This window comes from Macaca mulatta, chromosome 11 (genome assembly GCF_049350105.2).
Source record: "Macaca mulatta isolate MMU2019108-1 chromosome 11, T2T-MMU8v2.0, whole genome shotgun sequence".
NCBI lineage: Eukaryota > Metazoa > Chordata > Mammalia > Primates > Cercopithecidae > Macaca > Macaca mulatta.
The window spans coordinates 4,187,524-4,213,987 of record NC_133416.1 but is presented as its reverse complement, the minus strand read 5'-3'; the positions used below and the strand labels follow the sequence as shown (position 1 = coordinate 4,213,987).

The 26,464-nt window shown below is 57.2% G+C and overlaps 1 protein-coding gene and 1 pseudogene across 11 annotated transcripts in view; both read right to left on the bottom strand.

The window, feature by feature from the left end:
• Positions 1 to 15,216: 15,216 nt before the first annotated feature.
• Positions 15,217 to 16,850, bottom strand: LOC100430701 (uncharacterized; annotated as a pseudogene). Its single transcript, XR_003720480.2, has one exon. The product of XR_003720480.2 is annotated as an uncharacterized LOC100430701 (transcript).
• Positions 15,217 to 26,464, bottom strand: part of TSPAN9 (tetraspanin 9) — a 210,644-nt gene continuing 199,396 nt past the window's right edge. For all 10 annotated transcript variants that reach the window (XM_028829166.2, XM_028829167.2, XM_077953297.1 and 7 more), the window contains 6 exons: positions 23,375 to 23,566; positions 22,957 to 23,031; positions 21,264 to 21,365; positions 20,438 to 20,569; positions 19,948 to 20,031; positions 15,217 to 18,749 (listed from right to left, as the gene is read on the bottom strand). In XM_028829166.2, coding sequence (XP_028684999.1) covers positions 18,678 to 18,749; positions 19,948 to 20,031; positions 20,438 to 20,569; positions 21,264 to 21,365; positions 22,957 to 23,031; positions 23,375 to 23,566 — 657 coding nt within the window. In that variant the 3' untranslated portion in view covers positions 15,217 to 18,677. The remainder of the gene's footprint in view (positions 18,750 to 19,947; positions 20,032 to 20,437; positions 20,570 to 21,263; positions 21,366 to 22,956; positions 23,032 to 23,374; positions 23,567 to 26,464) is intronic.

Sequence of the window (26,464 nt, the reverse complement as noted above, 5' to 3'; positions counted from 1 at the left end):
GGTCTGTGGGCCTGGAGGGTCCAGCTACAGCCTAACACGCTGGCAGGAGAGTCTAGCCTTTGGAGGGACACTCGCCTTGGTTCTGCCCCCTGCAAGTTGTGTGACCTACGGCCAGCTATTTCATCTCTGAGCCTCAGTCACTGGTTTGTGAACTGAGGCTGACCAGACCTCATCTGGTAGCTGGTGATGGGAATTAGCAACACACATGTAAGTGTCTGGCTCATTGCTGAGCGGATAGCAGGTGCCCGACACATGACACCATCATTTGTATTCTCTCTGCAAGGGCACACTGTCTCTCAAAAAAAAGCCCTAGTTGCTCCCTGGCCAGACCAGCCTGCTCCCCTTCATCCTCACTCACCTGCAGGGCCAGGAAGCGCAGATGGCGTTAGCATTGCCCCTGTTTTGCACCTCCCCGGGGCAGGTCTTCTGTCTCATGTGCTGAACGCCAGAGGAGTCACCACTGGGAACTGGGGCAGGGCTGCTCTGTGACGCTGCACCGGAAACCTGTGACTCCCAGTGCAGAGGGGCCTGCTCTGTATGGACTCCGACCACGCCTGGGCCGTTCGGTCTATTTCTTCATGACCTCTCCGGCCCTGAGAGCCCATAGAAGCTGCCAGATGAGGGCAGTGAGGCCGAGGGCAGGCAGTAGGGCTGCAGGTGCACGGAGCCTAAGGTCAAGGTGGATGGGAGCTGCTGTGTAAGTCTGATGCTGAGGAGACCAGGTCGTTGGGCAGTGGACGCTTTCCCTCCACTCACAACCCCCACCGTGCAGTCTCTGTTCCTCCATGGTCACTGTGGAATGGCTCCTGGTGGCGCTCAACCCCTTGCCCTGTTTTCCCCGCTGTGGTCCACTGAGCCAGCCCTCCAGCGGCCAAGTCTCAGGTTAGAGCTCCCTCCGGCGGCCGACGCTGGGCACTACACTGCCCAAGTCCCAGGTGGGCCGAAGCCTTGAGAAAGGGCTCCTAGTCATCCTCGCCAGCAGGCAGGCACCGGGCACCTGCCTCCCCGACATCCCCAGCCTGGTACTTCGAAGACCAGTAGCCCTGAGCTACACTTGGGGTTTCCAATCCAGTTTCAAAACCGTCTAGCTCATCTTTCAGGAAACGTCCAGGGTTAACATTCTGATTTTTCAGTAAGATTCTCACCTCCGTGACCAGTTACCTTGAGATTGATGTCCTGCACCGTCCTGGAGTGTTGGGATCTGCAGGTCGTGGAAAGGGAAACCGAGCAATCACTTTGGAATGGCTTCCTGGAACATCCTTGGCCCTTCCTTCGTGTTCTCTGATGACAGCAAGGTGCTGACTCAGAAACCTCATAAGAAGTAGAAGGCATGACGGCTTCCCTGTTAAAAATGTCCCACGTGTGGCCGAGGGGCCACACCCAGGCGGCTGCCGAACAAAAGCACCAGACACCATGCAGCTGGGCCCCAGAGCCCGGCCCGACCCGGTCTGCCTTCTCCAGCACCTGCAGGGAATTTGTCCTGTCTTGTCTCTGCTCGCCACCTGCTGGCTGCCTGGAGCCATCCATGCTGGTTTCTCCGCATCTTCTGTCAGGAGGGAGATGCTGATGCTTATTCAGGGATCCGGTGGGTCAGTATCCTGTGCCCTCCGCACCATTCAGGGTGGGGGTGTGCACGTGTGTGCACACATTGATGAGAGCATCCTGTACGTCTCCGCATGATTCCAGGTGGGGATGTGCACGTGTGTGTGTGCCTGTGGACCCACATTGATGAGAGTCTGGCCCACACACCTCCACCCTTGTTGGACCTCTCCTGGGAGCACCCTGGGAACACACATCTCATGCAGAAGTGTGTCTGCTGGGAGCCTAGCTCCTGTCCTCCCGCAGCATGAGATGTACACGTGGATGTTGCTTACAGCACAAATCTGTGCTGGCCTAACAGCTCCCTTCTGTCTCCCCCTTAGCATGGATCAGAAAGATCCAGAAAGTGCACAGGAAAAATCATCAGCCCATGAGGTGGGGACAGGGGAAGAGGGCACGCTGCATGACACCTGCATGGGTGGAAGGGCTGTGACAGCTGCTTAAGCTAGTGGGACACGAAATAACCCCCTAAGCCACGTTTCAGCTGTGACCCTGAGGCCCTTAGGTGGATTAACACAGGCCCCAGCACCGAGTCTCCAAGCTGAAGGCAGTGGTCACGCTCCCTGCTGCCCTCCAGGTTGGGAGGGATGGAGAGGAGGGGGGGGAAGAAGCTACCTTCTTTGCCAGCCTTGCTGGGAGACAAGTGGGTACAGCCCACAGGCACCTCCACCAGCCTGCCCTCTACACCCGGATTCACAAGGCCAGGGCAGCAGCAGCTGCTGGAAACACTGGGGAAAGTCGGGGTGTTGTTTCTATACTTAGGGGAACCCACCTTCACCCCAGGTGGCACGGGACAGTCACGGGGCTGCTCTTGCCCAGTGCCCCTCTCCTGCAGACAGAGTCGAGACCTGATAACAGGTCATCATTATCAGGATCATGATGACACTACCTCAATGCATCCTCGAGTGGGAGGGAGGAGGGGAAGAGGAAAAAGGCCGGGGAGGACCCACGCACCCAGAGCAAGGCGGGAGAATAAAGGTCCTCTGTGTTTTAGAAATGGGGAGTGAGATAGGGCTGAGAGCGACCTTCCCAAGCCTGCGCATGCTTTGGGCAGGATGCTCCAGCCCCTTCCTGTTCAGCTCCTGGCGGCCAACACAGGGGCTGGCAGGCAGGACTCCTGGGGCTGGGCTTGGCACTGCGTTCTGTGCTCACTGTCAGAGCTGGTGACAGTTCCAGGGGCTCCTCCCAGAGCCTCCGTTTCCCCCATGGCTCTTGCACACCTCAGAGCATCCATAATGGACCTGAGTTTTGTTCTGGAGTCTGAGGGCAGCAAAACACAGGCAGTTTCCCAGAGCAAAAGGCTGCTTCAGACAGCTGTGATGAGGGAGCAGAAACACCCACTCGGGATCTCATTAAATTAGGCCATCTCTGGAGAAGCCCTAGGACCACAGACCCACAGCACCGACTGGGAGCTTGTTAGGAACGAAGACCCTTAAGCCCCCACCCAGGCCTGCGAAACTGTAATAAGGGGGTCCCCAGGTGGTTTGTGTCCATTAAAGGGTGCAAAGCCCTGCTCTTAGACAGCAGTTCTCGGAGTGTGGTTTCCCCACGCACACGGGCATCACCTGGGAACTTGTTAGAAGGGCGAAACTGCAGCCCCCCCCCCCACAAACTAAGCGGGAAGCTGCCCTTTTTCCAGGCCTCAGGGGACTCACGTGTGCACTGGGTGTGAGCAGCACTGCTCCAGGGCCCTGAGGGCCGACAGCCTCGGGAGCTCTGCTCTCTGCTCCTTCGCCCGCTCCACCTGGTAGACCTGCAGGATGGCTCTCCCCTGCTGCTCGCACCGAGGCTCCAGCGACATTTTTACTCATGGTATGGTCAACTGCGTCCCCTTCCAACTGCCCTTCAGAAGGACAGGTGCCACGTCCACCTGCCGGGCCTGCAGCATCAGCACCAGCTCCACCAGGCCACAGATGCCCCCTCCTCTGTGTCCAGCCCCTGCAAATGCACCAAGTGCCTTAGACCACAGCTCCTCACCTAGGCAGGGACCCTCAGCCCCCTCCCCTCCATTTCTGAGCCCTCACAGCCAGAGCCTGGGCAGGAGAAGGACCCTCACCAGGCACACGGGTGCCAGGGACTACAGGAGGGTGACAGTTGGGCTCTCTGCTCCCTCCCAGCTCCCGAACCTGGGACAAAGGGCTGAAAACCCTGGTGCCCTGGGACGCCTGCATTAGGGGCAGGATCCCCACCGGTGCTCAGAAGCCCTCGCCTTGCTGTCCCCTCTGGGAAATGCACGGGGTGGGACAGGTAGGGGTGGCTCTTCCCCTAGATGACCTAGCTACCCCTTCGACCTGCCCACTCCCCACGCTGCCTCACCTGGAAAGCCGTGTCCTGCTGGCCTCACTCCTTCCTGCAGGCCCTGGAGTGGGGAGGCCGGAGGCAGGGCAGCCACAGGCGCGGTGGAGCTGCCAGGGCAGGGATGTGGGGTGTGTGGGCCACGCTGGCACATGCTGTCCCGAGAGCGGAGCCCTGCACCCTGCCTAGCGGCTTTCCCAGGAGAAATCCCTCTGGGAGATCCTGGCCCCAAGCCCCGGCCTCTAGTAATATGCCCCTCGGGGATCTCCTGGTCTGGGGCCCGATTCTCAGGAATGCCTGTGGGGTTTCTGTTTTTGTTTTTGAGGCAGGGTCTTGCTCTGTCACCCAGGCTGGAGGGTAGTGGCATGGCCATGGCTCACTGCAGCCTTGACCTCCCAGGCTCAAGCAATCCTCCCGGGTCAGCCTGCTGACCAGCTGGGATGATAGGCATGCACCACCACACCTGGCTAATTTTTTAACTTTTTGTAGAGATGGGGTCTCCCTATGTTGCCCAGGCTGGCCTCAAACCCCTGGGCTCAAGCTATCCTCCCACCCTGGCCTCCTATAGTGCTGGGGTTACAGATGTGAACCGCTTCGCCCAGCCGAGGAATGGCTGGTTTTAAAACTATCTTCAGCTCTTAATGGTGGTGGGTGTAAAACTCATCTCAGAGTGGACTAAATCCCAGGCCCTGCAGAGCTGGAGGGCTCAGAAGGGGCAGCTCTGAATCCAGGGGACCTGCCCGAACCTCACATTTCCTGGGGCCCCCTCTCCCCAACCCTGTGGCCACCACCGTGCTGCTTCCAGAGAGCCTCGCTCTGCTTCCCTTTTCCGCCCATCCCAGGCTGGATAGAGTCCCTTCCTTTGGTCCTCTCTTGCATCTCTCTTGAATTAGGCAGGGAGTTTTCAGGAAAAACTTTCCCAAATACTAAGGGAGAACAGAGAGGAAATCCTAGGAAATACAGAGCATTCATGCTGGCAGTCTCACGAAGGATAGGTATCAACTTGTGCGACAACCACAGGGAACCCCCAGATGGCTATCACCAGTGGGCACCTTAAGCCTCACACAGGAACCCCACGCCCGGCCTCCATACCTCCCGGTCCTGCACGTCTCCCCAGAGGGCAGCCTCTTACTCGCTGATGCACAGCACCTTGTGATGCAGAGGCCGAGGCTGGGAGAGGTCACACCTGGTCTCTCCACGTGCTGCAGCTCCCAGCCTGCTGAGCACAGCCCTTGCTGACCTGGGCTGGCCCTGAGGAGGGGTGTGCTTTTGCTCCCATACACAGGAGCGGCCTGAAGGCCCCTCACTGCGGTCACAAACACAGCGCTGAACTGTCCAGAAACTATATCCTCAGGGCGGGAAGCGCCCACGCGGACAGAGAGCAAGCCGGCCTCTCGGGGCAGATTGCCGCCTCTACTCTGGGGATTCTCCAGGGGCTGTTAGGAGGCTGGGCTGGTTTAGCTCCTCTGCCTAGAAGGGCCCGGAGTGGCCAATGTGAACTCATTAAAAGGAACACCAGTTTTCCCAGAAACGACTGCACCACGGCCCAGAGAAACAGTATGACGTGATTATCCTTGCTGCCCTCCAAGCTGGGCTTCATGCAGATCATCAAAACCTGATGGCAATTCCCAGGAGCTCTGAAGGGCTGCATATCAAACAACTACAGAGTGAGGCTGAGAAAGAGGGAGCGTGCTGGGCCAGGGTCTTGTTCTTCCCGGTGGGGCACCGAGAGAGGCAGCAGTGGGTAGGAGGGCCGTGGCTTGACCTGTCTGCCCTGGCAGGGATGGGAGACAAAGGTGGCAGCAGCTTTGTCACTGAGGGCAGGCCCAGGAGAGCCTGCTCCGTCGGCCTCAGCCCCGTGTGTTGGGTTGGGCCAGCCTGACTGGGGGCAGGATTCGCTGTGATTCCTGCCCTGGGGGGTTGTCCAGCCCAGGTTTCCACTGGGGAGATTGGCTGGTCCGAGCTTCAGAAAGTGATAGGACAGCCCAGAGCTTCTTGGAAATACGACCTCCATGTCCAGGCCAGCAGCCTGGGAGATGAGACAGGGTTGGAGGAAACAGAGGCCCAGGCCAGCAGCCTGGGAGATGAGACAGGGTTGGAGGAAACAGAGGCCCAGGCCAGCAGCCTGGGAGATGAGACAGGGTTGGAGGAAACAGAGGCCCAGGCCAGCAGCCTGGGAGATGAGACAGGGTTGGAGGAAACAGGCCCAAGACAGGGCAGGTTCTGCCTGGGAATGCACAATGGCTGGAGTCTGAAGCCCAGGATGCAGCCCCAGCTGCGTGTAGCCCTCCTGCTGCCCAGGGTGGAGATGGATGCCCAGGGCAGGTCCTCCCGGGCCCCTGCTTGGAGGCCAGCAGTCTTGAGTTCCTTGGAGAGACAGGACATGCCCGTGTAAAGTCATCACCAGCGCTGTGTTGGCAAAAGGCTCCTGCCCACCAGGGCCCTGGCAGGGCAACAACAGGTGCTGGGATCCCACATAGCTCAGGCCAGCACGTCCTCACCCTGCACACGCCATGCCACCCTTCCCTAAGGGGCAGACACCAAGAGAGAAGGGTACATCCCTGTGTCCCCCGGATGAAGAGTGTTGGTGGGAGGCAGGGAGTGAACAGGGATGAAACCTGGCCTTGTGGGAGGGGATGAAGTGTGGGTGCCCATTCTCCTCTTTCTCCCTCCCCACCCCGCAACCGTCTAGCCTCAACCCCAGGAGCCCTCCAGGCAGGGCCATTTGCGGGGTGTCCGGGGAATGCCTGGTGCTTACTGAGGGCCTGCTGTGCACTTAGAATGTGTTACTTGCTGTCAGTACATTCGCTTGCAATTACTCCAATAAGAAGGTATTACCCCCATTTTACAGGTGAGGAAATTGAGGCTCAGAAGTGTTAAGAGGCTTGCTGGTCAGCAATAATGGCTGTTGTCTTGCCACCCCAGCCAGGTGGAAGGAAGCAAAGCTGAGCCGGGAGCCCCTGTCCTCTGCGTCCCATAGCTCTCCATCTCTGTAACAAGTGCTCAGGCTGACGTTCAGAACCAAAGTGTCCCTGGGGGGCACCATCCTATAGCAGCAGCTTCGGCAGCCCCTGCCAGGTTGAACAGAATCCGGCATCTGGGCCAGGCGCCAGCTGCCCTGCACATGTGTGTGGTGGAAAAGCCTGGCTTATTTGAGGCTGATAGCTGGGCCCCCGGTGCAGGAACTCAGGCAGCAAGTGAGCCTGGCAACAGCCTGGCCCATTATCTCAGGTGCCAATGCTGACCCCACAGTGAGAGCAGAGACTGGCCCTCAGCCCTCGGAGCCTTCACACAGGGTGTGGAATCTCATGCCCATGTCGAGATCACTGGGGGTTGGAGAAAACCTGAGGTCGCGCCCCCTGCCAGAACCACCCTGGGCTGGGAGGGGACGTCTGAGGGTGTGTTGACCACCTCCCCCTCAGGTGACGCCCCTCTCTGCCTTCTTTCTCCAGGCCATACGAAGCGCCTGCTGCTGCCAGGGCTCTGGAGCGGACACTACTTTCTGTTTTGGGAAGTTCACCTTGTGCACAGCCAAAGGCCCTGAGAGCTGGAAGGGCCCAGTGTGGCCCTGAGGGGAGGGGGGCCATGGTATGTCAGTATGATGTTGCCCGGGACCCTCCAGCCCTGCAGCCAGCTTTGGTCTCAGAGTCTGCCACTCTGGGCCCCTCTTCAAGGTTTTCAGACAGGGGCAGTGAGGTGGAACAGTTACCGTCACCACCGCCCACCCTAGGACCTGCCTTGAAAACATTCTCCATGTACTGGCCACCCCGGGCCTGAGGAAGGAAAGGGGGTTTGACTGGCCGTGGAGAAAACCAGTCTTTGGTACCACTGCTGGGTGGTGCTTACGTCTGCTGAGAATGTGATCAAGCATCTAAACCAGGAGTGATCAAACTCGAGTGGGCGTCAGCATCACCTGGGGTTGGGAGGATGTTTTCCAAACAGATTGCTGCCCCCGCCACCGGAGTTTCTAATCAGGAGAAGCAGAGCAAACAACTTGCATTTCTAACAAGTCCCCAGGGGCTGCTGCTGGTCCTGGAACCACACTTTTAAGAACCACTGCTTTAGACCATGTCCCAGGGACACTGCCACGACCCTCAGGGTTCAAAAGTCCCTCGGGCTGCCTAGATGCAACTGTCCTCCTGCCTCCATCGTGGGTCGGGGGTGAAGCGTGCTGCTATGGTCGCTCACAGCCAAACAGGAAAGCCTTTGCACTGTGCATCTGTGCAGCACCCGCCCTGCCCTGGAGGGCTCTTGGATGGTCTGTGGCCTTGGCCAGGAGACCCGGTGGCTGGGTCCTTTCCTGGAAGGAGACAGGTTACACTCCCCAGCCTGCTGTCCCACCACCTCCTGTGTGCCCTAGGAGAGGCACAACAACATCCTTATTGCTCCCTTTTCCTATTTTTTTAAAGTTTTTTTTGTAGAAATGGGGTCTCCCTATGTTGCCCAGCCTGATCTCCAATTCCTGAGCTCAAGTGATCCTCCTGCCTCAGCCTCCCAAAGTGCTGGGGTTACAGGCATGAGCCGCTGTGCCCTGCCTCCCTTTTCCTGTTGCAGTGCACAGCCCAGCCCATGCTTCCCGCCTCCTGTGGGCCTTGCCTCCTCCTGCTTATAAACCTGGGATTCCCCTTCCCCAGCCCGCCCTGTGCAAGTGTGGCTAATCCTTCAGGCAGCCCAGTGTCAGCAAGGCCAGATGGGCTCCTGGAACCAGCTGGCCCATGGGTGTGGGTCATCGCAGTATTCTAGACACAGAGACAATGCCTTAACCTACTGCGTATAGAGAAACTGCTCTCATTGGAAACACATCCCACTCCATAGCTGATCTCAGGGTAAGCCCAGCTTCATGTGCTAGGGGCATGATAATGAAAATAAAAGAATTATATCTAGACTACCTCTGTTTATTTTTTTCCCTCCACTGCAAGGAAATCCCAGGCATCAGTTCACCGAGTGGATGGTGACATCCTGAAGCCACCATGTTAGCTGTGGCTTCCCTGTGAGTAAACCCGCTGGCCACATTGCGTAGGGTCCTGCTTACCCGTCTGTCAGCTGTAGTCATGATTTGTTGGAATTGACCTCTCCCACTCACAAGTATCACGAGCTCCTGGCTGTCAGCGAGAGTCAGGCTCAAACACATGTACTTGAATTGCGTTCCTCGTAAAGCTTTCTGCCTCTGGTCAGTCAATATCTTCACACCATTTACCAGGCTGCGCGACCAGCCTGTTAAGGAACCTGCAGTGAGCCTGTGCCCACTTCACCATGTGGGCCTCTGCCTGGCTGCAGCAGAGGCAGAGTGTGGGGAGAGGTCACAAGCAACAGGGCTCCCCCTGACCGAGACACACACTCCGACTGCCACCTGGACCCCCAGACTACCTCACTCTACAATGACAGGGTTTCTCCACCTTGAACCAGCTGGTTTGTCCTCATCCCCAAATCCAGGGGTGGACACCTTTTCCTCAATGCGAGAAGAGGAATCTTTGCTGAGCCATCAGGCTGCCCAGCGCAAAGCTAAAAAGAAGTACGCTTTCCCTTCTATGACATGGGACACTCATTCTCTCTCATTCACCCTTCTGTCTAGAAATCTTGCTTGAGGTGGGCTGGGGAGCCTGAAGAGTACCCGGGTAAGCTGGGCTCAGGGGATCCCCAGACAGAGGGGTGGTGGTGGCCTGGGAGGCAGCTGAGAATGGAACCACACACCTGGTGTGGTGTGAACCCGACGCGGCCTGGCCACATGCTGTGTGAGCAGGTGGATCCACCTAAGGAGGTCCAGTGGGGACCTACTTTGCACGAGAGCTCCAGCCCTGCCCTGCTCTCCTGCGTCTTCAGGACCTCCCTGGCCAATGTTCAGTTGTTCACCAAACGGTCACAGCAGCAGCAGCTCTGACTGTCTGGATGTTGAACAGGGGAAGGAAGCCAGCCCAGGGCACGCTCACGGTCATCTGTCCCGTTGGACCTGGACATCTACTCACCTCCACCATCACTGAGAGTGTGTATGTGTGTGTGTACCGACGAGGAACAGGTGCCCTCCCTGCTGCACGGCACTGTCAGTGGTTGGTGACTGCTGTCTCCACAGCCGTGGCATCTGAGGGCCTTGTCACGCGGGCAGGCAGCGAGAAGCTGCTGCTGAAGCCGTGCCGGCTGGCCTGTCAGCTGCCACTACTTCCCAGCAGGTACCGACGCCTCATGTGAGCCCTGACTGGGCTGCCACTGCTGCCTCAGGGTGCCTGCTGGGACCTGAGCTGGGGACCGTGGGGACCCTGGTTCTCACTGTCTCTCCACAACTGAAAAGAGTGAGGCTGCTGGTGGGGAGGCAAGGGCACAGGGGCCAACAGCCAATTTCTTCTTAAGAACAAACACATGAGGCCGGGTGCAGTGGCTCATGCCTGTAAGCCCAGCACTTTGGGAGACCAAGGCAGGCAGATCACTTGAGATCAGCAGTTCGAGACCAGCCTGGCCAACATAGTGAAATCCCGTCTCTACTGAAAATACCAAAAATTAGCCAGGCATGATGGCGGGTGCCTGTAATCCCAGCTACTCAGGAGTCTAAGGCACAAGAATCGCTTGAACCCAGGAGGCCGAGGTTGCAGTGAGCCAAAATCCCGCCACTGGACTCCAGCCTGGGTGACAAAGTGAGACTGTATCCAAAAAAAAAAAAAAAAAAAGCAAATACACAAGAAGCCCTTACTTCTTTTTTCCTCCTGCTTCTGTCTCTGGTCAAACCCTATCTGGCAGTGCCCTGAGCAGGAAGGAGAGGACCTGTGGAACAGCCGGTGGAAGCCTTTGCATCGGACCAGGGGAGGGGAGGGAAACCTGCATTAAGGGCATAACAGAGCCAGCCAGACCCAAGAGGTTTATGTTCCCATGATTGGCGGGGGGAGGGGGGGAGGAACAACTTCCCTGGGACTTTTAAAATATTGAGAATAGCTCAGGAATCTCCAATCCTACTCTAGAGAACCCTGAGTTGGAGGCCAGAGGTCAAACCCAACATACTCTCTTGGAGGGGCCAACTGGTGAATAAGAAGGCTGAGTCCTTTCAGGAACTGGGGTCTCTTGCCAGAGAAAACAAATATATTCAGAATATGTAGACACTCCCCGACTTACGAAGGGGTCATGTCCCAATAAACTCAACATAAGTTGAAAATACCATAGGTCAAAAATGCATTTAATACTCCTAACGGCCGGGCGCGGTGGCTCAAGCCTGTAATCCCAGCACTTTGGGAGGCCGAGACAGGCGGATCACGAGGTCAGGAGATCAAGACCATCCTGGCTAACATGGTGAAACCCCGTCTCTACTAAAAATACAAAAAATTAGCCGGGCATGGTGGCGGGCGCCTGTAGTCCCAGCTACTCGGGAGGCTGAGGCAGGAGAATGGCGTGAACCCAGGAGGCGGAGCTTGCAGTGAGCTGAGATTGCGCCCCTGCACTCTGGCCTGGGAGACAGAGTGAGACTCCATCTCAAAAAAAAAAAAAAATACCCCTAACCTACCGAACACCACAGCTTAACCTAGCCTAACTTAAATGTGCTCTGAACACTTGCATTAGCCCACAGTGGGAAAACCATCTAACACAAAGGCCACTTTACGGCGGAGTGTTGAGTATCTCATGTCGTTTATTGAATGCTGTACTGAAAACGAAAAACAGAATGGTTGTGTGGATACTCAAAGGAAAGTGATAAGCATTTTTACTGAATCCCTGTCGCTTTCACACCATCATAAAGTCAAAAAATCATAAACGGAACCATTATAAATTAGGGATCATCTGGACTCTGATTCCAGAAATTGAGTGGAGGAGTTGAGGTGGGATTAGGGAGGCAAATGACAATGAGCTTTCTGAGGTCCTTCAATCAGAGCATGTGGGCTGCAGTTCGCCTCGACCACCAAGGCTAGCCTGGCCTTGCTCTGGACACTGCTCTAGGCTGTTCCAGAACTCAGTAACCAGAAGAAAATTCTCTGGGCAACAGGTGCTAACCACAAGACCCGGCCACAGGCCACTGTGTGGCCTTCCTGTCCTAGTTCACCTCTCTCCTCTGCACATAAGGCCAAGGAAAACGAGGCAGTGCCCAGCTCTGCCCTAGCTGGCTCTCAGCTACCTGGTAGTCTCTGGGCTGCAAAGGAGAGGTGCCAGGGCATCAGCTTCAATCAGGAGGGCTTGGCTCCAGCATGCCCTGTGCAGTGCTGTTACTCTTTGTGTTAGCTTTAGGAGACAATAGTCTATCTCACTGCTGTCATTAAACTCAGCAAAAACAAGATGGCTAAATCAATAGCCTACCAAGCTTTGCTGACGGCTTTAAGAAGGGACCATCGCAATGTCAATATTTTTGTGTCCAAAATGACATTTATTTAATCTGGCTTCCTTCTTGCCTCTGTGGAATATTGAGTGTTGCTGCTGAGCCAGCCCAGAGCAAAACAGAGGCATGGGGAAGCTTGTTCCCTGAGCTCCTGCGGGCAGCTCACTCTCCCTTCATACACCAACGTCCCTCTGCAGACTGCTCTCCTGTGTCCTCGGGCTGAGAGCTGCTCTTCCTTGGGGTCCTGCCTTTCATGTGGCAACCCAGGTTCAGCCACTGTCTTGCCAAGCACCCATCCTGGTCCAGGATCAAGCTGGATGCCTCTACATACATGTCTCTATTTAATCCCCACAACAAATCTATGAAATAGGCATTATCCTCATTTGCAAATGACAAAACCAAGACAAGTTTTGAGGCTTACAGAGACACCAAATGCAAACTGGGAATTTAACCCGGGTCCTCTGGCAGCCACATCAGTGCTCTTTCCACACACACCGTGGTGCACCTCTGATGTGAAAGTTTAAGCACAGTGACAGCCGATAAGACGGTTTGGGTCGGGAGGAACCTAGATCACGTTTATGGAAGCATTTTGCAAGCTGCGCAGCTCAATGCAAACAAAGAGAGAGATTTAATTGCACCATGCTGATCCCTGCCATCTCCTGCACAGAAGCACTGAGCCCAGAAACTACATTCATCCATTCATTTGATGCAAACAATTAGTCATCTACATGTCTGGGTTGAGGGTGTCATGCTGGGCGGGTGGCAAGAATGCTCCTTTTCTTTGCATAAATCTAATTAACCAACAAGGCTCACAGATTCTCCTATGCATCTCTCTAATCGCCCGGCTTCGTCTCCACCCCCCTGCCCTTCCCTGAGGATCTCACCTAAATCATCATCTCTCACCTAAATCACTGCAGCACCTGTGCCTGGTCCCCCGGTGGCCTCCCCTGTCCCTGACAACTCTCCACACTGCAGCCACAGCCAGCTTTCCAAAGGCTACATCTGAGCCCGTCACACCTGGGCTTGAAGCCTTTCCTCAGCTCCCATTGTTCTCAGCCTGAACTTCAAGCTCCTTGGCCTGGTTCTCCAGGTTGTGATCTGGTGGTCACTGCTGTCTCCAGACCTTCACCTTCACCCGCTGTGCTCCAGCTCTGTGGACCACGAGCATCCACAGGACACATCTCCTGCCCCTCTTTGCCAGGTGAACGCCTCCACCTTCAGCTCTTAGCTTCGACATCACCTGCTCTGGAGACCTCTCTTCTCCGGGTTCAGCCAGTGACTGTCCCACAGGGCTTCCCAGTGCCCTGTAAACATTACTGCCACTACTTACTTGCAATCATACGCACTCTTCTGGGGTCCCCCACTAAATGGTCAGCTCTGTAAGTGCAGGGACTGGGTCTGTGTCGTCCACGACTGTGTTATAGGCGCCTGGCACGAGTGAGTATTCAGTAAGTCTTTGAGCAAACAGACATTTGCCTGTGCAAGCGCCAGCGCTGGCCCCGTGGAAAGCTGGCAGGGCTCTGCCGCCGCTCAGAAGCCACCCTTTCTCCCTTGCCCTTTGCTGAGCACCAATGGAGAGGCAGTTCCACCACCACACACAAGAGTGGGGGGGCAAAGGAGGGACCCCCAGAGTCATCTCAGTCACTCCCTAGACTAAGGAGCCCAGACCCAGCCCAGAGGCGCCAGCCTCGTCACTAAAAGTCCCCAGAAAAAGATGGTCCTCTCCCGCACAGACAGGGCAGCCAGAGCCGACAGTTAAGAGAACAGCCAGCGTGTTCCATTGCCCGGAAGCCCCGAAACACAGCACGGTGACCCAGTGGGCATCTCAACATCTGTGTCCACAGGCCTGGGGGCAGGAGCGAGAGTAAGAACGGGCAGAGACAGGGTGGCGTCCGCCCAAATTCCTATGAGTTGGTTTGTCCTCCGCAGACGATGGGGGATCACCTGCTCCTCGGCCATGATGAATCCTGACCCTACAGCCACAAAGTCTCTCTTGGTAAATATCCTGGGGAGGCTCTCAGGGACACCACTCCAGCTGGACCTTAGACAGAGGGTGGCTCAGACTCAGGGCACCGTCTCTGGAGACTCTGGGACATGGTGGCCACCCGGAGGTTGATGCTTTGGGATAATTCTGTGTGGACCTGGCCACTCCCTTGAGAGGGAGGGAGATGGAGCTCCACGGGCAGAGGGGTTTCAAGATGCCCACCTCCAAACCTGCAACTGCTGTCACACCCCCATGCACACCCTCACGCCTGCCTCCACTCCGGGGACATGAGCACAGTGAGGACCAGGGAGTTCTGAGCTTCTCATCTACAACTTGTCACCTTGACTGACAGCCAAGGAAACCCCACACACCAGGACCCCAACCAAGGAAGCAGGAGACTTCGACGGCAGGAAGGTGGCAATGTCAGCGGCCCAGTCAGCAGCTCTTCCCGCTCTTGGTTTTAACAGCCTTCCCTGCTGACCATCCTCATCCTGACCGTGTTCCTTCTTGGAGGCTGTCCCAGAGTCACCTGAAAGGGCCAAGTCACACTGTGAGGTCCCCTCAGTCCTAGGAGACATCAAGGTCAAATGAACCCCGGGCACATCACAGGGACTGGGAAGAACACCGCTTCTGAAACTGACAGCCCCCACCCCCACAGGAGGCCCCTTCCCCTCCTGGAAGCTATAATTGCCTTATTCCATACCCCTCCCACCATACACTTAGGGGCCCGGCCACAGGACTGGCCATGTGTGATGGGTGTACGGAGACAGGACTACGGCCTCTCACGCAGAGGGCTCGGGCACTGGGACTGACCCCGATCCAGCCTGTTTCAAGGGGCGATGTGAAGATTCCTCAGGCACCCAGAGAGGACTGAGACCCTCCCCGCGCCAGCAGATCTGTAACCTGGGCCCCAAAAGAGAGAGGAGGTCCCCGTGGGGGTGTGTCTTGGGTGAACAGCAGGAGTGGTATCTGATCCATCTGGGTCCCTCACACCAACCACAACATACGTCACAGTTTTGGCTGAGTGAACAATACACACCACTGAGAGACAGCCTGCTGTGCTTTTGACACTTTATTGGTTTTTATTTAAAAACATGCTAAAAACATGGTGTTCCATAAAGCCAGGACCAGGATGAAGGAACGCACAGATACGGCATCGCAAGCAGAAAGTGCATCTGAAACCAACAAGCGTGCTCACCCTGCTCTCCCTCCCGTGCTGCCCGGGGGCAGGCAGGTGGGCAAGGAGTGGGCAGGAAGCCCCCCAGGCCTCACCTCCTGAGTGCCCAATCAGGGCAGGGAGGCCAGGCCCCACCCTGGACTATTGCCTCACTGCAGTGGGGAGGAGGAAAGTGGGGGGCATGGGAACACAAGGGCTGGCCGGACTCTGAGAGGCTGAGGGACAAAGAATGGACCCCAAACAGCTCGCACCCAGCTCCCATCCTATGCCACGTCCCTGCTAGTTAGCACCTCCACCGGTGGGTGGGCAGGGGCTGGAGAGGAGGGGACAGCCACTTCCATCCACCTGGACTGCTCTTTGGCCACCAAAGCCTGGAAAGATGGCCACCTAGTTCCAAGTCAAACCAGGACATCTGCAAGAGGGTCTGGGGCAGGGCCGCCCTTCCAGAGAGCCTGAGACGCAGGCCCATGCTGGAGGGAGAGGGAGTGACAAGGCGCAAGCTGGGGGAGGGGTGCAGGGGGAGACTTGCACCTTGACCCCTGCTACCACCACCCAAGGGCAGCTCGCAGCCTGTGCCCGCTCACCCCTGCTGCAAGATGGCTGCACAGAAAGGCTGAGTCTGCAGCGGATGCCCCCTGAGTCCTCTACAAACCCTGAGGGACTTTCTGCAACAAGTGTGTAAATTGCTCACATCAGACCTGATTGAACTAACTCTGGCAGAGGGAGCCGTGAGTGAGGGAATTCTCTCCGGGGAATTCTGCCCCAGTGAGATCACAGTCAAGAGAAACTGAAGAGAGGCTGTGCCACCTTCACTGGCATCGCCGGGTGTGGCCCTCCGAGTGGAAGGGGCTTGGAGGAACACCCATTCCGCGCACAGGGACTTCCGCCCAACGTAGACTCAGCCAAATAACAAAACAGCCAAGCGCACAGCGAGTAAAGAAGGCAGCGTGGGGACCTGTAGATGAGGCTCTGCAAACAGACGGATGAGGTGGGGGCTGGTAGGGGCACTGTGGCAAAGGCTCTGGGGCCAGAGGCCACCCCTGAAGCACTCCAGCAACAGAAAAGATTTTCAGGGAGGTTGCACGTCTCCCAACGCACTCGGCTTTTGCTGTTGATATTAACAAAAATTAAAAATTGCATTGATAGGCACAAACCAACCCACCCACCCCACCCACAGCGAGAAACGCACGAGGCCCCGGGTCCCACCGTGCAACTGGAGCACCTGTGTGCCGAGTGTCTCTCCGCCAGGGTGTGTCTGCTCCAGAATCTGCACTCTGGGGGTTCCTGAGGAGGTGGCTGAAGCTCCTTACCACGAAGCCAGGCCAGGGGACAAGGGAAGGGCAGCTTTGCTCAAATGTGGGCCTCCCCGGGTTCCATCGGCACCACCGCCCCTGCCTCAGCGAAGCGGTCTTTACCTTGCCCAACTCACAAGACCACCCTCCTCTCAACTCCCACCCCCGCAAAACACGAGTCCTGATAATGCCAACAGTTCTATCCTCCTGGTCCCGATGTGTGTGTTACTTAAGGTGAACAGAGGAGTGACTGGTGCTGAGTGGCTGTGTCTCAGCTCTTGGAGCAGACAGACAGGTGGAGGCTGGAGAAGAGACCTGGCCGCAGTGGGAAACCAGGGTGACAAGACAAACTGTAAAGGAAAGGCAGCCGCCCTCCACGGCCCCACCTGAGCAAGTGCACTAGATGCTGGCTAGTGGGTAAGGTCCCCATGCTCAGTCCCATGGATCCGCCACCTTTTGGACTGCAAAACAGTACGCCAGCCCAGCTGCAGTTTGGAGGGGCACCCTGCTGCAGCCAAACCCCACTCCCCGCCTCACTCCCCAGCCTGTTTCTCTCCCAGGCCCAGCTCTGCACATGCATGACTCCGGCTGCTTTCTTCCCGTGGCTCCGGTAACAAGAGCCAGTCTGACCTCCTTTGGGTTTTCCGTATTTCTTCTCCTTGGGATCCCAGACGACACGATCCCACCCAACCCACTGCTGCTGTCCATGGCCCCAGGGAAGGCGGCGAAGATCTTGGGACCCAGTTGGACGTGATTCCCTCCTTCCCAGCAGGGCAACCCACAGCCGAGCAAGGCTGGTGGGGACGACCGTGGGTCCCCGCCCCCGTGGATCCCCTGCCACTGTCCCGGCACAGCAAAAGCTAAGGACTGCTTCCCCTTCCAGAAGCAAGGGAGAAAGTGAGCAGCATCCGAACTACAGAGGTATCTGTCTGACAGTTTCTAGCAGGAATGTGTGAAATAACTGGGGTGTGCGGAGCCTGCTGTGGGAGCACCCACACGGGGTGGAAGGGGAAGCCTCCTGTGCCAGCAGAGAGCGGGAGGAAGGAAGAAAGAAAATGCCAACAACTGCTCCTCAGCGAAAAGTCTAAGGACCCCTCTAGCTCTGCCACATTCCTGGCAAAGCGTTTCTCCAGCACCGTGGGCCCCCCTGCCCTGGCCTTTCCAGCTCCATTAGTCAGCAAACGCCACCTCCTGTGCAGGGGCGACTCCAGCCTGCTTCATGCTCCACCCACCTCTCCCAGGCTCCCGTCCTCAGACACCAGCCTGGCAAGGTCCTGCATCCCGTCCACGGCCCCTCCTTCCCACACGTTCTGAGGGCGCAGGCACGCCCCATCCGAGAGCCTCCCGAGTGTCGCACGGTGGTCTGTCCTGATTGAGACTGGACAGATGTCCTCTCTTCCCACCCATCCCTCACCCTCAGGGAAAAAAATTCAAACCATTAAAGAAATCAACACAGTAAAAAGTTACAAATCAGAAATCTAACCCTAAACTTATCTGAGAGATAATATTCCTGAATAATCGTAGAGTAAAATAAAATAAAAAAAGTTACATTGTAAGGTATAAAAAGCCTGGGCGAGATGCTCCAGGGGCCTTGCCCAGAGGCTGGCAGACCCCCCGCCCCGCCAAGTGCCCCATGGTGGCCATGGACGTAGCAGCCCCTGCTGGGGCGGTATCTCCACGGGGCGGGCACTCTGCTCCCCACCCCACGTGGGGACAAAGTGTCAGTGTGAGGAAGGGCAGGGGCAGAAGCCCATCAGTGCTGGGGGTTCCTCCTGAGTGCACCCCAGCCCACCCTGTCGTCTTTGGCAAATACGCATATGCAGATGCAGGAATCCAGGTGCCCCGAGCCCCAGGTCTCCGTGTGCCTCCTCCTCCCTGGCACTCCACCCACTGAGAAGTCCGAGGCTGAGGCAGGGTAGGTGGGGTAGGGCAGGCCAGGGTGGGTGGGTGCAGGGGTCACATCTGGAGAGTGCAGGCAGGCGACACAAAGCTCAATCTTCTTCCCTCCACGGGGCAGCAGGGCGGGGCGGGCACTCCCGGCCAGCCCGCTCATGCGTCGTACTTCTTACCAGTCCGGTGGATGTGCTGGAAAAGGGTCATGGAGAAGGCCATGCCCAGGATCTGAAAGAAAGACACGGGGAGGGGCCTGAGGCAGGAGCTGCAGCAGCCTGGACCTGACCTCAGCCCCAAGAGGCTTGGGATGTCACAGGGCACCTGGAGCAAGCAGGGATGGCCACGGGTGTGCCAGGAAAATGCTTGTGGCATGAAGAAATGAAGAAAACTGCGAACAGAGGTCACACACAGGTGAACGCTGGCTCAGCCTCGTGGCGCTGTTAGACCAGAAGCCACCAAACCTCGGCAGGACGCGTGCGCATGCCCACTCAGAGGGGTGCTGCGGGCACGGGATGCACGGAGGACCTGGCCCTAAGTGGGGGCTCACAGGAGCCAAGGTGGGGAGTGGGAGGTGGCAGGGATCGTTCAGGACTCAGGCCAGCCGGGCACAGTGGCACTTAGGAGGCCAAGGTGGGAGGATGGCTTGAGATCAGCCTGGGCAACAGAGGGAGGCCCCATCTCTATTTTTTAAAAAAAGTTTTCAGTCATTCAGGTATGGTGGTGTATACGCCTGTAGTCCCAGCTGCTTGAGAGGCTGAAGTGAGACGACTGCTTGAGCCCAGGAGTTTGTGGCTGCAGCGAGCTATAAGGGCGCCACTGCACTCCAACCTGAGCAACAAAGTGAGACCCTGTCACTTACAAAAAGAAAAAAACAGGACTCCTGCCAATCCTCTCCTATCTGCTTGTAGAATACAAGGTGCGATGCTGTGGCAGCAACAGGGCCGTCTCACCAATGATGTGTGCTCAGGACGATGGCACTACTTGTTTGTGTCCCTCCCCTCCTGGATCTCAAAGGAGCTGGGGACCCAGACAAGCGCAGGAGGCAGAAGGAAGCCCGCTGTGGTCTCACAGTCACCACAGACAGTGTGCCGTATGCACAGGCTGTAAAGACGGTGACCGGGGGATACCGTGTGTGCCTTGCATGGTTCTCTGGGCTCAAGGTTCGGGAAGAACTGGGGGAACCCACGGAGGGTGACTCCAGCTTCAATATCCCAGCCTAGGCCTGGCCACAGGCAGCCCTGAGCACCACGGTCAGTGCTGAGGTGCTCTCAGGTCAGAGCTCACAGAAAACGGCAGCAGGCACAGCTGCCAAGCTTGAAAAGCTGTGATGAACTCCAGTCCCTCCACCATGAACCAACACTTCCTTCACTTCTCTGTGCTTCCTTCCCTCTGCGCTGAGGCCAGCTGCTGGGGACGCCCCTCTTACCTGCATGATGAGGATGCACATCCCCACCGTGCCCAGCACGTGCTTATTGTCATCGAACCACATCTTCACCTTCTCATAGCAGCCCTGGGGAGCGAGGCCCACGACATTAGGGTCCCAGCCCAACCATGCGCTCCCTGCAGCCTGGCCCCCACCTCACTCTCTCCTTCCACCTCGTCCTTGCTCTTACCTCCCAGCCCTCCCTGGCCTCAGCCCTGTCCCCCTCCCTTGGTGCAGCCTCCGCCCCACCTGCAAGGCCAGCTGCACAGCCTCAGACCCCATTCAACCCCTCACCCTCTGACTCTCCCAACTGTGGGTCCAGCCCCACTCCCCATTTTCCATCTGCCTTTCTGCTTTATTTTGTGAGCCCCTACCCCACGCCACATTCAGCCAACCTCTCAGTGTCCTGGGCCCAGCCCTCGCTATAGGTCTCCTTGTGCCAGGACATCCACACATGGGCTCTTGGACCCAAGCGGCCCATCCCCAGCCTCACCGTTCTCCACAAAGGCGTGGTGGCGTTGCGCCCGCAGCCCTGGGAGTTCTCCATGCAGCAGCGGTCGGGAACCGTGTTCTCCCCCAGCACCGGGTACCAGTCTGTGTAGTCAGTGACGCCACAGCATCGCATCTGGCCGGCAGGAATGGAAGGGGCAGTCAGACATGCCACGGCCTGCCCCTTCCTCCCCTGGGCCTTCCCTTGCCCAGGCCAACTCCAGCCCCCCCAAAAAGTGGCCACCCTGGAGTTAAGGGAGGAGACAAAGGGCTTGCTTCTCGTCCCTTCTTTGGGCTTCAGCCGGGCCCACTGGGGAAGCAAGTGAGCGCTCCCTCCTGGAGACCAGAGTGGGAGGGGCAATGCGGCCCACCGTCAGGCTGGGCACCTCTCCACCAGCACCCCTGCTCCTTCTGTAAACCGTCCCAAGCTGACTGCCACTCAAGCCCCTGCCGGCCCCTCGCCAGGGCTTAACATGGGTGCGTCTGGGAGTACGGACTCGTTTTCCTCTTACAGCCAGGGCCTCCCCACCTAAGCCAAGCCCCATCACAGAGGCAAATCATTGCTAAAATAAATTCAGTCATTCATCCCAAAGCTCAGCCACAGCTCTCTTAGGCCTGCCCCTACCTGTGTCCTCATCTCTCTCTAGCTGCGCCCTGCTGTACCACGTCTGACTCGGCAGTTCAGGCAAATGCCCCGGTGGTACCATCCCACTCCCGGCTAAAGCCCAGAAAGTACAGTTGCCGGGTCAGGTCACCTGGGAAGGCAGCTAGAAGTGCCGGCTGCCACCCGTCCTCCCTGCCTGGCCCCGCCAGTGTGGCCCAGCCCGCACCTCAGCCTGGATGATGTTCCAGGCGTTCTTCAGCCCCACGTTGTTCTCCGTGTGGTACAGCAGCAGTCCTTCCTTCAGGTCCTTCTTGGCGTTCTCGTTCACCTGTCAGGTGCAGGGACACAGCGAGACGGTTAGGATCAGGACGCAGCTTGTCTCTCCGGCCCACCTCAGGCCACCCAGGATGGTGGGTGACAGATGAGGGGTGAGGAAGGCAGGGGAGGCAGCTGGTCTGGAAGGCCCTGCCCACTGGGGTGGGGGGCTCTGCTGGCCCAACAGAGCTGCGGGGGTAGGCACACACTCCCAGCTTCAGAATACAGCAGGCCTTGGTGCACCCACCGCCTCCCGGCAGAGCTAAACTCAGGGCCAGGGCTGTAACACACAGAGGCAAAAAACACACCACGTGCCTCCGCTCTCCCATCCCAGGACCAGCCACACACACAGGCCACTCTGCCACCCTCGCCCCCCACTACACAGCTTCCCCACAGACTGCCCCCCTCAAAACACACCCTGGGAACTAAGGGAGGAAGACAGGTCATGTGACCTTGCACCTCCCTCACTGCTGTTCTACCTGATATTGAATAGCCGTATCTACTCATGGTGCTGTTGTAAGAACTAAGAGAAACAATTCTCATAAAAGGGCCAAGAACAGGGCTGGCACAGAGAAATCTCTCACCGTTGTTCTTTCTTCCCTTTCACAAGTGCAAAACTAAAAAATTATTCTTTCTCATCCTAACGACGTCTCTAACTTTCGGTGTGGCTCAGGCAGCTACTTCAAGAACTGCTCCTGCACTTTGGGAGGCCGAGGCGGGTGGATCACGAGGGCAGGAGATCGAGACCATCTTGGCTAACACGGTGAAACCCTGTCTCTACTAAAAATACAAAAAAATTAGCCGGGCGAGGTGACAGGTGCCTGTAGTCCCAGCTACTCGGAGGCTGAGGCAGGAGAATGGCGTGAACCCGGGAGGCGGAGCTTGCAGTGAGCCGAGATCGCGCCACTGCACTCCAGCCTGGGCCACAGAGCGAGACTCCATCTCAAAAAACAAAACAAAACAAAACAAAAGAACTGCTCCTTACACAGTTCTGGAGTGCATGGTACCAAAGGGCCTGCCACACCCCAAGAGACTGAAATCCTGGCCAACTTCGCTCGTGACTGCAAACTGCCCAGCCTGGGGAGGTCATAGGGGGCCACCCACCATCCTCCTGAACCCAGGAGCAGCGCCCGTCCTCAAGGGCTCTAGTGCAGGAAACGGCCTCCCTGTGCTGTCAGTCCTGCTCAGCCAGCTTCGTCCAGAGAGTTCCTCCTGGTTTCTCATGGGTTGCTCTCAAATCACCCAGCCCAACCACCTGAGGAGGTGTGAATCCCTTCTCCAAGTAGCTTAATTCCTTCCAGTGACAGGGAGCTCGCGAGCGCCAGAGGCAGCCCCCTGCCATCGCTGGTCATGCAGAGGATTCCACTTCCTGGGACTATACAACTCCCCCATCCTCCAAATTTGCCCGCCCCATGCTCCCCCCATCAAAACCTTCCAACTGGCCTTTCCTCAGTAGCTTTCCCAACCCATGGTTCCGTCTTCCTTTCTGCACAGGTGCTGCTTGCCAGCACTCTTCCTCTGGCCAGGGAAGGGCCCCTGGCCTGCTTGGCCCAACTCAAAGGGTAGTGAAATTCCATATGCCCCTCCCATCTGGCAAGGCTTACCTTGTCCATGTAGACAAAGAAGAGGATGAGTAAGATCAGCTCTGCTAGGAGGATGACCAACAGGACGATGAAAAACTGGAAAGGAAAGGGCCAGGCATGGGTAGGTGGCAATGGGCAGGGTTGAGGACAAGGAGGGCGTGGAAGGCAGGGACAGGTGGCGCCTAGGTGGGGCTTCCCAGGTCTGGGAGAGGCCAGTTCCTCCTGAGGAAACCCAGATAGCTAGGACAGGGGCATAAAGGAGCTGACTCATCAGGGAGTGGGAGGGACAACTAGGGGTATGCATAGCCAATCTAGAAGCAGTTTCCCTGTTCTCAGGTTGGACACCCAGGTGGCTAGTGTTCCAGGTCTTGCCTGTCCCAGGGGTGCAAGTGCAAGGAGATCAGGAGTTGGAGGGGCTGGAGATTCGGACATAACTTACGCTGAGCAGGAGGCACTTGTTCTCCTTGATGGCCCCCAGGCAGCCGAGGAAGCCCGTCACCATAACAATGGTGCCTATGGCGATGACCAGGTTGGCTGCAGACAACGAAGGGAAGCTGGGGGAGAAGGTGGCAAAGTTGCCTTGGGACACGGAGAGCCAGATGCCCACTCCAAGCAGCCCACAGCCACAGAGCTGGAGAGGAAGGAAAGCCCATTAGCCTGGCGCTGCTCTCACACTCGTCCACGGACCTGGGAACCCTGCAGGCCCCCACCCTATGCTCTGAGACACAGACAAAGTAAGAACCGACAAGGTGAGAACGGGACTACCGTCGGGCATGGCCGCAGACCCAAAGCATGTCGGTTGTGTGATCCAGACGGTCCCCTAGCCTCTCTGTGCCTCAGTCTCCCCATGTGACAACGGAGACGGTGCCAGCTTCACGAGCCTCCCAGGTCACTCTGAGGATGGATTAAACCACACAGAGGCAGAATACATGACAAATACATGGAAGGTACTGGGCACATGTGAGCGGTTAGGTTACTCTGCGTGATGGAGAAGAGGCCCCAGTGTCCAAGACGGAGGTCTGGTGAGAGGGGAGAACTGCGGCCAGGGAAAGCAAGAAAGACTTCATCTCCGGAGGTGGGAAGGGACCCTCGGAGTCGGGTTTCTTGGAGCCAGAACTTCCAGCGACTGGGTCCTGTTACTCTGACCTGAAGGGCCATTTGTCCACTGGAGTCTGAAGGACAATTTCCCACAGATGGAGAAAGGAGGCAGTCACCAGCTGGCTGCGGGCCTGGCCAGTGTGTGGGACATGGGAGTCCATGGCTGCCTTCAACATCCACATAATAAGCCAGCCTCTGGCATGATCGGCCCCAAAACCGAAAAGTAACTCTCCCCAACAGCACCCCCGGGGCTGCCGGCGCCACCAGCTCCACCTGGGAAGCTTCCATTTCACTGGCCGCAAATCTCCACATCTGCCTGATTTCATGCTCGATCTAGCTGGCACTCCCCCACTCCCTCCGCCAGCTCAGGGGAAGTTTGCTGAGTCTAAGGAACCAATCAATCAGTCAAATAGTATTTATTGAGTGCCTACGGCATGCAGTGTGCCATGTCAGAAAAGCTACAACCACTTTAGAGACCTGTTTGCCTGAGGTCTCTGTTCTGGCTGGATGGGAGCTATAAAAGTGCAACATTTACACTCCCAGGTGGGAGGGACTGGTGCCCAGTCAACGCTACGGGCGTTCAGAGGAGGCGATCACCGTCGCAGTCACGGAAGCCAGTTGAAGGAGGCAGTCCCTAAAGGGTGGGTGGACTTGGGGCGGATGAAGGACGAGAACATTCCATGCCGGGTGAACGTGCAGGGGGTAAGGGCTTGGGAGTCATAGACCTGAACAGGACTCCCGGTTCTAGCTTATCCTGGCGGTGTGAGCTTGCAAACCTCTCGTATGCAGAGTGAGAATGTCATCCCCTTCCTTTCGGACTGTTGTAAGAATTAGAATGGAATAAGCTACGTGAAGTGGGTGGCCAGCTCCGGGCACTGCTCGCTGGAAAGGCACTTCCCTGGCAGTTGTTCCGTGCCAGGGCCTGTGCTGACTATGCTGAAACCAGGAATCAGCCCAGCCCCTGCTCCCAAGCTGCTCTGGCTCCTGGGAGGAAACAGAGGCTTGGGGCTGAGACAAGGCAACCCGCAATTAGGCAGGGTAGTGATGCCCACGGGAAGGCGAGGGGAGGGGACAGATGCTTCCCTGAGGAAGGGCATCTCCTTCGCTTATTCCTCCACAAACCCAACACCTGCGTGTTCAGCGCCAGGCGCTGTTCTCCGAGCTGGGGAGACAGTGGTACACCTCACTGGCAAAGACCCTGCCTTCAGGAAGAGTAGATTCGTACAGGAGACACTGACCTTAGGTAAGCAACAAATGACACAACTTCAGCTGCTGACATGTGCCACGAAGAAAAATACGGCTATGTAAAGAGCCAGAAAATAACTGGGAGGGTGTGGGCAGGGAAGGTGTCTTGGAAGAGGTGGCGTTTAAGCAAAAACCCAAATAAACAGGGGGAGGGAGCAACATAACTATCTGGGGGAAGAACATTCCAGAGGGAACAGCAGGTGCAAAAGCCCCGGAGTGGGAAGGAGCCTGGCCAGCCAAGGAGGAGCACGCTGGCTGTCTGCTACAACACTGAGTGAGGTGACATGCGGTAGGAGACAAGGCAGGCGGGGTGGCCGGGGGCCAGGCCAGCTGGGACCTCACAGGTAAAGGAAACGTGCAGGTGTCCTCAGTGTGACGGGAAGGCCCCGGAGCTGGAGACTGACAAGACCTCACTGAGGTTTTCCGCAGATCACTCTGGCTGCTGTTTGGAGAAGCGACCACGGGACGGCCCGAGGGAGGCCAGGAGAGCAACTGGGAGGCTACTGGGAGGCGGGAGCTGGGGACGACTCATACCAGGAGGCTACGGAGGAGCGGTGAGAAATGGGCCAATGTGAGATGTTTTGAAGGTGGCATTGACAAGCCTTGCTGGGCTTTGAAGAATGAGCAGGATTTTGATAAATGGGGAACCAGAAAGGTGGTCCACACAGTGCCTGAAGAAAAAGGTGGGAGCAGACACCTCCACGTATTACTAACCCAGAGACAGTGCAAGGAGCTGGACGGGGGTCCGAATGAGGTACGTCCCACAGCTGCCTGGGTCCTTCATACTGCGGAGAGTGGGCCTGCACCCCCTGTCCCCGGGGGCAGCCCCACATAGAACCAGGTCAGGGCTCCCAAGGAATGGGCACACTCAGACCCACAGCATCGCCCAACTGGGCCATCAGAAAGCTTCGCCGGGGAACGGGGGCTATCCCCACTGCGGCCACTAGGTGGCGCTCCAGGCTGGTTCAGAAGCTCTGGGTTCGCCAGTGATGGCTGAAACTTTCATCCAAATAGTCACTGACTTTTCTTCAATCCGGTCAGTTTCTATGCTGCCGTCTCAATTTTTCTTTCATTAATCATACCATGGAGAATTTATGATCTTCATGCTGAAGATTTATGGCTCTAAAAGCCAGACCCTGGAATGAGTCAGCGCAAACCCTGCTGCGGCAGGTACTGGCTGCAGGGG